Source organism: Podarcis tiliguerta (genome assembly GCF_965153285.1).
Source record: "Podarcis tiliguerta genome assembly, chromosome: 1".
Taxonomy (NCBI): Eukaryota; Metazoa; Chordata; class Lepidosauria; order Squamata; family Lacertidae; genus Podarcis; species Podarcis tiliguerta.
Genome location: NC_139534.1, coordinates 55508658 through 55522474, shown reverse-complemented (window position 1 = coordinate 55522474; position 13817 = coordinate 55508658). Strand labels below are relative to the sequence as shown.

Genomic DNA, 13817 nt, shown 5'->3' with positions numbered 1-13817 from the left:
AACAAGCAATCTTGTGGCACCTTAAAGACCATTGCGGCATAAGCCTTCCTTGTGACAATACTTCAAAAGTGTTATCCTGAGTTACAGGGATGTATGTACGCTATAACTCAGGATTCACACATCTGATGAAATGGAGTGTAGTCCATTTGCTTATGCCATGATAAATTTGTTAATTTTTAAGGATGCCACAATGTTCATTCTAGATATGACAATTCTACCTTTTTCTAATCTATCTTGCTAGTGTAGAAGCTAATTCCATTTTTAAAAAAAAAAAAAACAACCACCACCACCTATGGTCATTGCTTAGAGGCTGGATCAAAGCAAATCAAGGAAGCTAAAAATTCTGATGGCCATATTAGTATGATCTAGAAATATTTTATTTGGAATTATTTCAAAAGCACTTTTCTGTGTACAAAGTGCTTTACAGATCCTATTTTTAACTTCACATCAAGTGTTTGAAATCAGTTAGGCTGTACAGTGGTACCTCTGATGCGAATGGGATCCGTTCTGGAGCCCCATTCGCATCCTGAAGAGAACGCAACCCGCATCTGTGTGTGTTTGCGGGTCGCGATTCGCCACTTCTGCACATGCGCGTGACGTCATTTTGAGCGTCTGCACATGTGCAAGTGGCAAAACCCGGAAGTAACATGTTCTGTTACTTCCAGGTCACCGTAGAGCACAACCCGGAAATGCTCAACCTGAAGCAACTTTAACCTGAGGTATGACTATATCATTAAGTATGAATTCAGTGCATGCCTGAATCTAATATATACATGTGGCCAGGATATCTGTTAATGGTCACTGATTGCTTTACCTGAGCAGCCTGGCCATTCTTTTGTGAGGGTAAAAACTTTAATTCCTGAAACCAGGTCACAGGCTCGCTCTATTCATACACAAATACGCCCTTAAGACAGGTAAGCAAAAGACAATGGAGAGGCTTTCCTGTTTCCTTCCTCCTTGCAGAGAAATATTTGAGGTCAATTTGGGAGTCAAAATGGTTTGGGAGTCAAAATGGCTTCAGACTGCTCTCCTGTACTATTTCAGACATGTGGTTTATATACGGTACTTATGTATCTGTTTGCTTTGTTTATTTTGTATTTGGGACCTTAGAATTCTTATAACACATGTTTCTTTATTATAGATATTTCCCTGCTTCCCACCAGCAGTAGTCAATATGGAGCACGAGAGAAGGGGAACTCATTATCTGACGATTTCATGTTGTAGGCAAAACCACAAACTACATGGAAAGGAGGGGAAAAACAAGAGAAGGAAAGTGTTTTCCCATCACAGCCATAATCCAGCATCTTACCTGAAAATGTTTGGATAACATATTGCAAGCACTTAACAGTTTTAAAAGCTAGCATGTCTCTAGAAAGCGTAAACAGTAGAATTATTTATTAGGAATCCTCCTCCAGTCCCAAGAGTTCAGAGCCAACTCTTCACATAATGCACAAAATCAGCCATTACCACTGCTGAGTTTCATGTACTGTGGTACCTCGGGTTACAAACAGTCCTGTTTACAAATGCTTCAGGTTACGAACTCCACAAACCTGGACGTAGGTGTCCTGGGTTGCGAACTTTGCCCTGGGATACAAATGCAATCCTCTTCCGGGGCCACAGGAGGCCTATGTAGGGAATGCACACCTCGGGTTAAGAACACTTCAGATTAAGAATGAACTTCCCGAACGAATTAAGCTCGTAACCTGAGATACCACTGTACATTATATCTAATTGCACAATTATATCTAATTGCACAAACATATTTTGGGAGGAATGGCAATCCTGCTTTTATTGTTGTTCGTAGAATTGTAGAGTTGGAAGGGACCCCAAGGGTCATCTAGTCCAACCCCTTGCAATGCAGGAATTGTGTCCACAGCCATCCCTGGGTAGGCGTGAACCACCAACTTTCTGGTTAACAACCAGACATATTGAACAAGGTTCATATTGATTCTTCACATACATGTGTATATCTGTGGCCTCCACACCAATTCTCCTGGGTGGGTGTTCTGATTGTTAGATCCCTGAAATCTTAAGGTATGGGAAAGGCTGAATTTTAGTTTACACTGGTGTTATATAATGCAATTTTTAACGGTGTTTCAACAAATGCACTTCAGGTTAAAAATCTCTATTTAGATAGCTGGTGATGGTGTTAGAGAAGCAAAACAGCTAGTAAGCCTGATCTTTATTAAAGGAACTGTTGCAACAGGGTCCCTACTCACCACAAAATGGAGGGAGAAGATCCCTGAACAACGGTGTGCAAACCCTTATATAGACTTTTGAAATTGTCCACCCTATAGTTCAAGATCACCCCCAAAAAACTTCATACATACATCACAGAAGGTGGTGGTCTACAGCAGAAATCCTGCCTGCCAGGATAATGATAATGGTCACTGATTGCATTACCTGGGCAGTCTGGCCATTCTTTTGTGATGGTTGATACTTCAGTTCCTGAATCCAGATCACAAATATGCCCTTAATACAGGATTTGTAAGCAAAAAGACAATGGGAAGGCTTTCCCCATTTGCCCTCCCTCTGCAGAGGAATATTTGAGGTCATTGGGTGAGTCAAAATGGCTTCAGGATTTCAGGCACATGGTTCATATATTCAGATATGTGTGCATTTATGAACATTTATTCTGTATTTGAGACCTTAAAATTCTTATAACACTCCCCCATTGCCCTAACGGATCAGCTTCCCTTGACATGCAAGCACAGTACAAGAGGCCTTTTCAGGGTGGAAAGGTAAGGCAACCAGAGCTTCCATGGTTCTTGGCATTGCATCCGAAGGCCCCCCCCCCCCCCCCCGGTATCAAAGCTGTTGAGAGATACCATGAAGTGTTTCCCCCTTGTTTTTAGCTGCGAGGTGGGGAAAGCCTTCCCGCTGTACCACAGCTGTTTCATACAAGATTCTGCACGGCAGCTGTTCCAGTCAACTTAAAGGTCAGTCTAGAGTTGTAGTACGCTTGGACATCTCTTATGCTTCTTTCTAAACATAGGCCATTCAGGTTACAGTTACTCCAACCCTAAACTCACCATCATAGATATGTGCTTCTCTGAAGATTGTCACAAATTCTCCCATTGACTAAGGATTGCTGACCTCCGTTCCTTCATCCATATAGTAATGAACCTGAAATGTGTCACATCATTTGGCATTACTTTTTCTCTCTCTTATTACCTCTCTGCTTTATATGGCCATGCAGTTTTGAGTGTATCGGCTAGAAACATTTTTAACTACAGAAAGTTGTATGTTATTGTATCTTGATGTTTGCTGTGGCCTAGGGCTTATGTACTAGTAAATAAGCAGCTGATAAACCCCAATTCTGTAATTCCTGCAGGTTTAAAGTATAAGAAATGCTTAAAATTTAATAAATAAAAAAATGTGTGTTTGTGGGAGGGCCGTTATCGGTTTTTGTTTTTATTATGTATTTTGTGTTCTCATTTTGTATTTTTATTTTTATGTTTGTATTTTTATGTTGTGAACCTCCCTGTGATCTTTGGATGAAGGGTGGTATACAGATTTAATAAATAAGCTGAATAAAGCTACAATAAAAAGGCAGCTTTACCCTGAGTGAGTTCCTTTAACATTTTCTATAAAGATAATATCACCACCTATTATTATCCTCCGGATATGTCAATAAAACACAGGTGGGGTCTCAGTAAGAAGCTGCAATGGTTCACTTCAAAGCAAGAGTTGATGTGAACAGCTGAGAGCCTTCAAACAGGCCAGGCAGAACCCCATGTTGGGGACTTCAAAGCCAGGACTTTAATTCAACATGCCAACGGTAAAAATCACTGCAATGAAATAATGTCCTGGAAACAAGCTCTTTGATTTACTTTCACTAAGTGTGGCTCTGTGAGTGGTGATGTTGCCAGGTGAGCTATTGATGAATTCAAAACACACTCTGCTCCTGAGAGGCTTGAGGCCAACCACTGAAGGGAAAAAAAAACTTGTCATTTCAGGCAGCTACTAATGAAAGAAGACAGCCATTTAACTCTGTGATTTACTGTTAATGGATGTTACGTGTTTCATGCCATGACTGCTGATGGCTAGTCTCGGGAGCTCGATTTCTAGAATAAAGCCAAGGTGCACATACTGGGTGACTTCAAAAAGCACTGTGGCACTTTTTTAAAATGCAAAGTCGCCTGTTTCTCACATGCCAGGATCCCATGGAACTGGTTTATTGTGAATTGGAGTTTTGCTAAGCACAGTCCACTTCACTATGGGGTGTGGGACCATGTAGATAACTCTCCGTCCCCAGAGTCACAGTGAGACTTTCCCCTAAGAGATGGGGTAGCATAAACGCCAGCCCCGCCACAGTAATGTGAGAACCATACAAACATAATGTTGGAAGATCCAGGGCAGACTAATGGAAATATTTCCTCACACATTGGAATTTGTTATCACAAGTTATAGGAATGACCACCTACTTCAAAATGGGATTAGGCAAATTAATGGAGGGTATCAGTCACTGCCAATTGTTTGTGCTTCTTGTGTGGTGGATATAGTGGCATGTTTTAAACCCCTATTTGTGCAGGATTTCTCTGCACTTGTCCTGCATCCAGTGACTCTTCCTGGACTAGAGACCCAGGTCTGCACCATTAGTTACATCAAAGTCAGTTCCAGAGGAAGATGGAACACAGCTTAGGGTACATATTGTAGGTCTTCTTTTTTAAACATATTTTTATTTGATTTTACAAGTATAAAATTATAGAAATAACATATCAAATTTCTGGGTTCTGTTATTAAATTTTTTCCTACTGCCTCTTTTTTTATACTCCATTTAAAAAAAAACCAAAATAAAATGTCATTCTCTCCATAATACCCAAGACATTACAAGTGCTATTGCAATCCTGCTAATGTTTACATCTGCTTACAGTGGTCTCCAAGATAAATTATAAACTTTTCCCATTCCTTGTCAAAGTTTTGGTCTTCTTGGTTCCTGAGCTTTTGGGTCAATTTTGCTATTTCGACATAGTCCAACAATTTGATTTGCCATTCTTCTCTGGTAGGGACTTTATCTTCTTTTCATCTTTGGGCTAATAGCATCTGTGCTGCTCATATTGTACATCTTCAATAAGTTTTCTTGTTTAAGTTCCTATTACCGATAATAAACTGAAAGCAACTGAACTTGATTGAGAACACACTGGTTCAAGGAATTCAGAGTCTTATTGATTGAAGCAAAGGACAGAAAGAACCCCAGTAAATCATAAGTGAAACTATGACATAATATATGCAAATTAATAATGTATGCACTCTAAATACTATATAGAAATTATAAAATAATTAACAGCACATTCCAATTCCCCAAGTGTTAAGAAATTCAATGGTATTTTTATTTCCTTTGGATAAGAGCTATATAAGCAGAGTGTGAGGGGAGGTTTTAATGAGTGTGTGGCCAATATACATGGCTAAGCAATCATGTAGTAGCCTGGTATTCACCCCTTATTTCAGTTCATTTCACTTATTTTGTCAACACACTTTGTGGCAAGGAAAATGGGGTTATTTCCTTACTTATTTTATTAATACAACACAAATTCTACTACAATGATTTTCCTAAATCCACACAACCATTTAATCTCACTCATACTCTCTGCGCCCTTAACTTATCAACAACCCTGGTAACTGTGGGATATAGGCATGGTTGAAAGCCAGTCAGATAATAGCTACTACATCAAATATATTAATTTGTGGAGTCCACTTGACTCCCTAGTATTCTCCAGAGCTTAGAGCACTGAGACAAGTGGGAAGACGGCTTGAATGCAATTGAACACTGGTGAAGGCTCATCATTTAGCTGACTGATACTTTGCTGACTCCATTGAATCTTCATCATGCTGTCTGACAAAGCTTTTCCAGGTAGTATGGGGCCTTTTACAGTCTAGCACAAAGGAGCTAGCAGAACTGACACTAGCTCGCTGCGATTTGTTTGTGAAGTATTTTGAGGATAAATATCGCTTGAATCTGCTGGAACCTTGATTCCACTGTTACAGCAGATGGATCTCAAGGGGTGTCCAGAGCAATGTCTAGTCCTGTTATGTTGGATGAGTTTCAGTTGGTAAGGCTTGAGGATGCGTACAAGGTGCATGGATCTGTCAGGGTGACCACTTGCACTCTAGACCCTTGCCTCTCTTGGCTGATAAAAGCTAGCAGGGAAGAGAAAGCTGGCTGGGTCAGGGAGGTGAAGTGGCAAGGCCATTCCTTAAGAAACCCTCCCTGAATTCAGAAAATCTAAGTAATTATCAGCAAGTTGCCAATCTCCCCTTCTTAGGCAAGGTTCTTCATTAGGTTGTGGACCAGATCCAGGTGCTCTTGGAAGAAACTGACTTTCTGTTCTTCCTCTTTTATCTCTCAGAGGCTTTCAATACCATCAACCATGTTATCCTTCTGAATTGGATGTCCAAGTTGGGGTGGGTGGCACTGCTTTGAAATGATATATGATACATGTTTTTAAAAGTGTTGTATGTAATGAAGCGTAACTATCTTTAAAAATGCAAAATGCAATTTAATCAATTAATAGGCCCTATATATCTTCCAAGTTTCAGACTGAAGGATCATCATAGATCTTTTAATCCACATCCATAGGCTCAACACACACGGTAGCCTCTTCTGTAGCATAAGAAGCCTGTCTGAAAGGACCAATTTCAGAGTCATACCAAGATTTATCCTTCGTTTCAATTGCTGAGAGGATTGATGTCATCAAATAGCCAAATTCAATTATGCTGCGCTGCTTGGAGCTGTTTCCATAAACGTAGCCAGCAGCATGCATTGCAACAAGTTGGCCATCTCTATCAAACACAGGTGAACCTGAAGACCCCCAGAAAAAAGATGTATCATAGGTGACTACATCAGGGTTGTTGAAAACAGGAAAGAAAACTCCTGGATTGAGCATATGGATACAGCTCTTGGGATCATAACCACAGTTGGTGTTGCTGTGTTCTGCCTCATTACCCTGCTGCCAACGATCAAGAGATTCCTTCTGACGCTTAAACACAGTGACAACAGAACAGGCATCCAGAGACTTTGTTTCTCCACCTGGGTGACCAATGATGTAAGTAAGCCCATCAAATGGTGGAGGGGAGCATAACTTTACCAAGCCTGTAGGAAGTCTACTTTTGTTTCCATTTTCCTTCAGTTTCAGGATGGCAAAATCAAGATCTTCATTGAATATTTCAAACCACTCCTCAAGTGAAAACCAGTCTTTGTCTTTAGGGTGGTCGCCTTCATAGGAGAATGTTACATGGGCTGCCTTGCTGATTTTGGATGCCCACTCCTTTTCTTCAATCCCTTCTCCAACGATCGATCTTACCACATGGTGGCAAGTTAGTATGTAGCTATTACACAACACAAAGCAAGTAGCTTCACCCTCCTTTCTGGAAATGCCCCACTTTATGTACCCAACTGACTGACTGAGAGTTGCCTGCTTCTTTAACATCTTAACCGTTATGGCATTGCTTATCTCCTTGCTATAGTTTGCTCTGCACACTTTGAGGACCTCCCTTTTATGCTCCTGTGCCTCCTTGGTTTTTGCAAAGAAGTTATCCATCATCTCCTTTTGATCCTTTAAGCCAGGATAGAAGCTTAGGAGATCAATTTTAAAATAATGACTGGTTTGGAGCTGCCTCCCATGAGGCACCTGGGGAATCTGTTGGCTATTTGCACCGCCACCAGATTTAGCAGATTTCGTCATTTCCACATAAAAGGTCTTGCCAGATAAATTGTTAACTGAATGAGTGTTAGCTATGGCCTTGCTACCCTCCATCAGTCTCCAGTCTTTTTCCTTTAGCTCAGGCGTGAAACGACCATCACTGCACAGGGCATCTTTTATGGTTTCTCCTTTTGGTGCACAGACACACAGCTTGCAGTATTCCTTAAGAAGCTGACTGCATCTAATCAACTTATTGTTTTGTGTCGGCTTGGGGTCAATGAAGAACAAAATACATTCCTCCTCCCTGTTTTCATGCTGGCGATACCCTAAGCCAGCAGAGTCCTCAAGTTGCTGAACCTTATAACATTTCATTACACAATGGGAGCCGTCTGGCATATACTTCAGAGGCATCCCCAGATTAATGCAACCCTCAATCCCCTTCTTCCCTATAAGGTAGATCTCTTTGCCCTTGCTTTTCTCCATATGGGTGCGAATATCTTTTGTTGCCTTGAGGGCAGAAAGCACACTGTCGTGGGGACTGCCTTTCACCATGTGATCCTTCCCATCACCAGCTAAATTCACAGTGAATTCTCGTTCTTCATCTGTTGATTTCTCACTGCTACGAAGAGTATTTCTTCTAGGATGATTCTTAAGAGTGGATGCACTTGTAGATCCCACTCTTTTGACACTTGGGCTTGCCTCATTTTTGCTCTGTAAAAAAAGGGGGAAGTCAACAAACAATATATTTTCTTTGTGGTTTTATTTTTAAAAAAACAACATGCTTGCAGATGGTAGCTGCTTACATGTAAACCAGGCATAGGCAAACTTGGCCCTCCAGTTGTTTTGGGACTACAACTCCCATCATCCATAGCTAACAGGACCAGTGGTCAGGGATGATGGGAATTGTAGTCCCAAAAACATCTAGAGGGCCAAGTTTGCCTATGCCTGATGTAGACCATAGCAGGAATACCAGTGAACACACACAAAGAGAAAAGTGGGGAGCTAGGCTGAGGCCTGAAGAATATAGGCGCAGCACTACTGCCAGGCGTGCTCCTGGCAGAATACGGAAACAACAAATATGGTGGCATGGCACCTTCTCTGACTTGATTCCTAATGAGTCACAATAACTCTGTTGCATTTGCTGCTACTCATGAGTAGCACCATGTTTCCTTTGTGTCCACAGCCAGTTATGCTACAGTTCATCTGGCCCAGAGGCAACAAATGTTACTCCATTCCTGGTCCACGCCAGCAAGCTTTCCATAAGTGACCAACAGAAAGGGGTCATGTATGGGGTTGCCATAGAGCAAGGCTCTCATGTCTTTGAAAACGTCTAGACAAACAATGCAAGTGGCGTAAACATATCAGCCCAGGATTGTGGTGAGGAAAGCTATTCTTATTACTCTGCTGTGATGCAGCTTTGAAAGGCAAAGGGGGTACTGTGAAAACAAATAGCATACCCTCCAACATTTCTTTGATGAAAATAGGGACAACCTATTTAACAACAACAACAAAAACAACAACATCTGGAGCTTACCACACACATTAAACATTTTAAAAACTTCCCTATAAAGGGCTGCCTCTAAAGGTTGTATAGTTTCTTATCTCCTTGGCTCAGGGGTCACATAACTCCATACCCTCCAGCATTTCTCTGATGAAAATAGGGACATCCTAAGGAAAAGTGGGACATTCCAGGAACAAATCAGAAACTGGGACAGCTTCTGTAAATCCAGGACTGTCCCTGGATTTTTACAGTTTACAGTTTCTCTGTGGTAACAAGACTCGTCAGACAAGGACTTTCCCCTCTCTGCTTGCACACAGTAGGAGGGAAACCTATGGCTAAGCTCTAGTTTAGGGATAGGGAATCTTAGGCCTAAGGATCAAATGAGGTCCCCCAAGCCCTTCTGTTTGGCCCTTACCAAGCTACATCCCCTCACCAGGCCTGCTTTGAAATCTTCTTTTAGTATTTTTGCCTGGCTGGAATGAGGTCCAGCTCTGAGGGCTTTCTGGCAGTTCCCTCACTGCGAGAAGTGAAGTTACAGGGAACCAGGCAAAGGGCCTTTTCGGTGGTGGTGCCCGCCCTGTGGAATGCCCTCCCATCAGATGTCAAAGAAATAAACAACTATCTGACTTTTAGAAGAAACCTGAAGGCAGCCCTGTTTAGGGAAGTTTTTAATGTTTGGTTGTGTTCGTTTATATTCTGTTGGAAGCCACTCAGAGTGGCTGGGGCAACCCAGTCAGATGGGCAGAGTCCAAAAAGTAAATTATTACTATCATTATTATTAGTCAGTATTTTGGCTAATGCAACTGACCAAACTCTGGAGTACCAAGATTCAATACTAGAACCTTCCTCGGTTTCTAGCACTTAGCAATTTCCATTCATGCAGCAGTCAATAAAAAGGCTAACAGATCTTCATTTGATGGTCTCTGAGTGGGGATTATCTCTACCCTCAGCAGTGCCAGAGCAGGGGACATTACAAATGTTATTCAAGTCCAGGTTAGATTGATTTGCACCCTTGACTACTGACGTTTCTTGCTTGCCTCAATGGAGGATAGAGGGGTGTGTGAGTTTGTGGAGGAACTAGCCAGCTATGCAAAGGTTAAACTTACATTTGATGTTCTGCCTACTTTGGGGCTCCAGACCTGCCTACCACCACCATGTAATAAAATAATAATAATAATAATAATAATAATAATAATAATAATAATAAATTTTATTTATACCCCGCCCTCCCCGGCCAAAGCTGGGCTCAGGGCGGCTAACAACAATCAAAATAATCCAACATTCTAAAAACCTTTCATTATAAAAATTAATTAAAATCAAGTTGATGGCAACCATGTAGCCTTTCAGCTGAACAATGTTCCCCTTCCCTGCTCCGCCTTCAAAAGTAAAAGAAGCAGGTTCTGATCCACCGTGGTTAGTACTGTTAGGCTAGTTAGTGAGTCATGCAGGTGAAATGCATAGGGTGGGTGCTGACGTTTGCTTACTAGTCCAGCAACCAGCAGCCACTGGCAATTACTCAAATGGACACAAGGAAGGGTAGGATGAAAAGGGCAGGGCAAAAAGAGAGCAATCTTGGGATATTAATACCCCAATTTATAGTAAGCATCTAACAGGCCCTGTGTGGTTTTGTTCCTCAGTGCAACGGTGTAGCTTTGCTTTAATACCTGGACCCAACATAAAAGGGCTGGATGGAAGCGAGGTGATATTTCAATTGTGCACACAAAGGCTATTAAACAGAAGTAGACAGTGGCAGTATTTAACCAGCAATAATTTCTACAGACAGCAAATAAAAATATTCAGTAACTACCCCTTATGTACTTTGGAAGATTGAGGTAATCCCTCTTCAGAATAAGGCTTACCTTCAGATAATCCCGGATATCACTCTTTCTTTTAACAGAACTCTTCCTGATATGAGACTCCATGTTTACTCAAGCAGATACAGCTAAGGGGGGAAGTTGTCAGATTCAGAGATCAGTGAATTGGCAGTTATTTGTTCTTTTTAACACTTTATTTAATTTTTTTAAATAAATGGATGATACATGCACCATAACAATGAACAACAGCTGCAACCGCAGCAACAAAAAAAGAACTGTTTGGGTCATACTGCTCAGATGTTTACCATATAATACTTCCAGCGTGACCCAGAAACTACAACTAATCCAGAATGCGGCAGCTAGACTGGTGACTGCGAGTGACCGCCGAGACCATATAACACCAGCCCTGAAAGACCTACATTGGCTCCCAGTAGGTTTCCAAGCACAATTCAAAGTGTTGGTGCTGACCTTTAAAGCCCTAAACGGCCTCAGCCCAGTATACCTGAAGGAACGTCTCCACCCCCATCGTTCAGCCTGGACACTGAGTGCTCCAGCACTGGGGGGGGGGCGAGAGCAGGCGGGGGCATGGCTGGCGTGCGAACTGGGGGCGTGGTGCGCCACCCACAGGGTGTGTCGCGCATCCTGGGGGCGTGATGTGCTGCATGCGGGGGCGTGGCGCCCAGCACGGGGGGGGGGGTGCAGTCGCGATGGCACCCCACTGGGATCGTGTTGCGGGGGGGGGCAGTGCACTCCCCGCCTCTTCCTCCGCCAGTGGTCCTGCTCCGAGGGCCTTCTGGCAGTTCCCGCACTGCGAGAAATGAGGTTACAGGGAACCAGGCAGAGGGCCTTCTTGGTAGTGGCCCCCCAAAAAATTAAAAGGAAAAGAACAACTGGATATACATTTCCGAAATATAAGATAAAAAACAAATAAAATAAAACCTACATACAGCAACAGTGTTTTGTTTTGTGTAGGCTCCTATGATGTAAGTAATGGGCCCCACCTGCTAGCCTGCTCCCTAAAATAGCACTGCTTTGCTCCTTTCTATATATAGGGTGCCTACATTCTGCATGTGTAAATGGCTTTAGATACCTATTAGGTCCATAAATTACCATACAGCATATATTCTGTCACGGCTAAAATGGCCGCTGTTTCTTTAATGCGAATACAGCTGGGTCAGCATGATTCAGCGGCCTGCGGCAAGTTGTATATATAAAGTGAGAAATGTTAGTTTGTGCTGAGGCTGGTGTTTGGGTTGGTTGGTTAGTGCTGGTGTGTATAGTTATTCAGTTGTGTTTTGCACAAAGACTTTTAAGAATAAAACTCTGCAAGGATATTCTCGTGGACTCTTTTATGCAGACAAGGGTCCGAGGACCAGGCTGAAGAGACAAAGGGAGGTCAGAACCCTTTCCTTCTTTTTTTTGCTTTTTACAAACACTGACATATTCAACACAAAAAACAGCGACAATTTGTTGTTGACAAAGGACAGCTGGACATACAGAGGGCCCCATTACCTTCAGTAGCTCTTAGGACCTCATCAAACCTAAATCCGGCCCTCAGCGCAATCCAAGCAGATTCCTGGGATTTGGCCAGAAAGTGGGATGGGGGAGGGGTGCGACTCCAAGCCTCACTTGTAGCAGCAGGGAATTACCGGCACTTACCCGAGCTTCCCAGTCCACCCACCGCGCGCTGGCAAGGGGAGTGTAGGAGAGACCGCGCCTTTCACGTCAAAGGGATATCCCGGACCCAAAAGGAGCGGGAAAGAAGCCGCCGGCGCCCTTTTTCTCCCCGTTTCAAATTTGGCGGCAAGAACTTCCAGGAAGCAGCTGGAGGTCGAAGAGGGGCGGGAGTTACTGGGGCATCGCAGGTTCCTATTGGATTACAGGGCGCGATCCCTGTTCTATTCGAAACACGTCATTTGATTTCCCATAACCCGCCCAGTGCGTTTCGCTCAATGCCGTGAGGGGGGCGGGTTCGTACGATGCTAGAGGTTTCCAGCCAAGCTGGAATTGTACATAGTAACAGACGGCAGTGAGCCGAGGGGAAAAGATAAAACGCGGAATGCAAGGTAAGAAGACGCTGCGATGCCAAGAAAAGGGGAAGAGCGTCGTCATCCCGAAAAACGAATCAAAAAGTCCTCGTTTTACTATTTGCCTAAGCCCGCCTTGCCATAGGCGACCGTGCTAAATCGGGCGAGATTTGTCTACGCTTGTAACGCAGCTAAATGGAAGGAGTGTTTGCCGTTACCTCGCCGCCTTTCGCGGGTCGCAGCAGAAGAAGGGACCGAGGAGATGAGCGATTCCCCCAAAGAACCTGCTTTTTGGATGTCATTGGATACCGCGCTCCAGATCCTGGAGCTGTTGTAGCATCTGATCCCACTTCTAATTCTCTGTCCTACAAAAGCATAAGTCAAATATGAAGAAGAAAATCCAAGTGCTAATGGGAGGGAGATATTTCATGTATTGTTGAAGGAAACAAACCTGTTTGTTAATACTCTTATAGAACAGAATTAAGGAAAGAACAAGCTAACCACATTAAAATGACACCTTTCCTCCATGAACTTAGGACATTTGGTGACACCCAACAAAGTCATGCCCAGAGTAGACCCATTGAAACCAATGGACCAGCTCTGTTACTAACATTAGATATCACCTGCTATACATAAAGTAGGAGAATCTTATCTTCACAAACCTGAGGGACAGTGGAAGCAGCAATGGATTTATTACTCAAACAATTCCCTAGAAAGCTGTTTTGTTGAATATGAAACACGCAAGTTGCTTGCTTTTCACGACTTCTGCCTGTAGATGATGTTGTAAAACATCTATTCGCTGTTCTGCATTTGTTTTGTTTGCTTGTTTTCC

General features: G+C 42.8%; 1 protein-coding gene and 1 long non-coding RNA gene across 5 annotated transcripts; one reads left to right on the top strand and one right to left on the bottom strand.

Moving 5' to 3' along the window:
* Positions 1–18: 18 nt before the first annotated feature.
* Positions 19–3555, top strand: LOC310665916. The gene is made up of 2 exons (XR_014505713.1): positions 19–2114; positions 2232–3555. It is a non-coding gene; the product is annotated as an uncharacterized lncRNA (long non-coding RNA).
* A 1098-nt stretch (positions 3556–4653) lies between these two features.
* On the bottom strand, positions 4654–13817 carry FAM111A (FAM111 trypsin like peptidase A). 4 transcript variants are annotated; one of them, XM_083431815.1, is made up of 4 exons: positions 13648–13817; positions 12618–12782; positions 11004–11086; positions 4654–8354 (listed from the first exon to the last, which is right to left on the bottom strand). In XM_083431815.1, exons 3-4 carry the CDS (start codon positions 11064–11066, stop codon positions 6564–6566), a joined length of 1854 nt encoding a protein of 617 aa, XP_083287941.1. In that variant the 5' UTR covers positions 11067–11086; positions 12618–12782; positions 13648–13817; the 3' UTR covers positions 4654–6563. The 4 variants fall into 4 exon arrangements, with proteins under 4 accessions (XP_083287941.1, XP_083287944.1, XP_083287942.1 ...); XM_083431818.1 differs by lacking the exons at positions 12618–12782; positions 13648–13817 and adding an exon at positions 13204–13219; XM_083431816.1 differs by lacking the exon at positions 13648–13817 and having other exon boundaries at positions 12471–12788.

What these genes read in the sequence shown, in the direction of transcription:
- FAM111A (XM_083431815.1), bottom strand. Translation starts at nt 11,066, where the DNA reads ATGGAGTCTCATATCAGGAAGAGTTCTGTTAAAAGAAAGAGTGATATC. An exon ending in ATATCCGGGATTATCTGAAG is followed by an intron (nt 8,355 to 11,003) that starts GTAAGCCTTATT and finishes CTTTTTTTACAG; the next exon opens with AGCAAAAATGAGGCAAGCCC.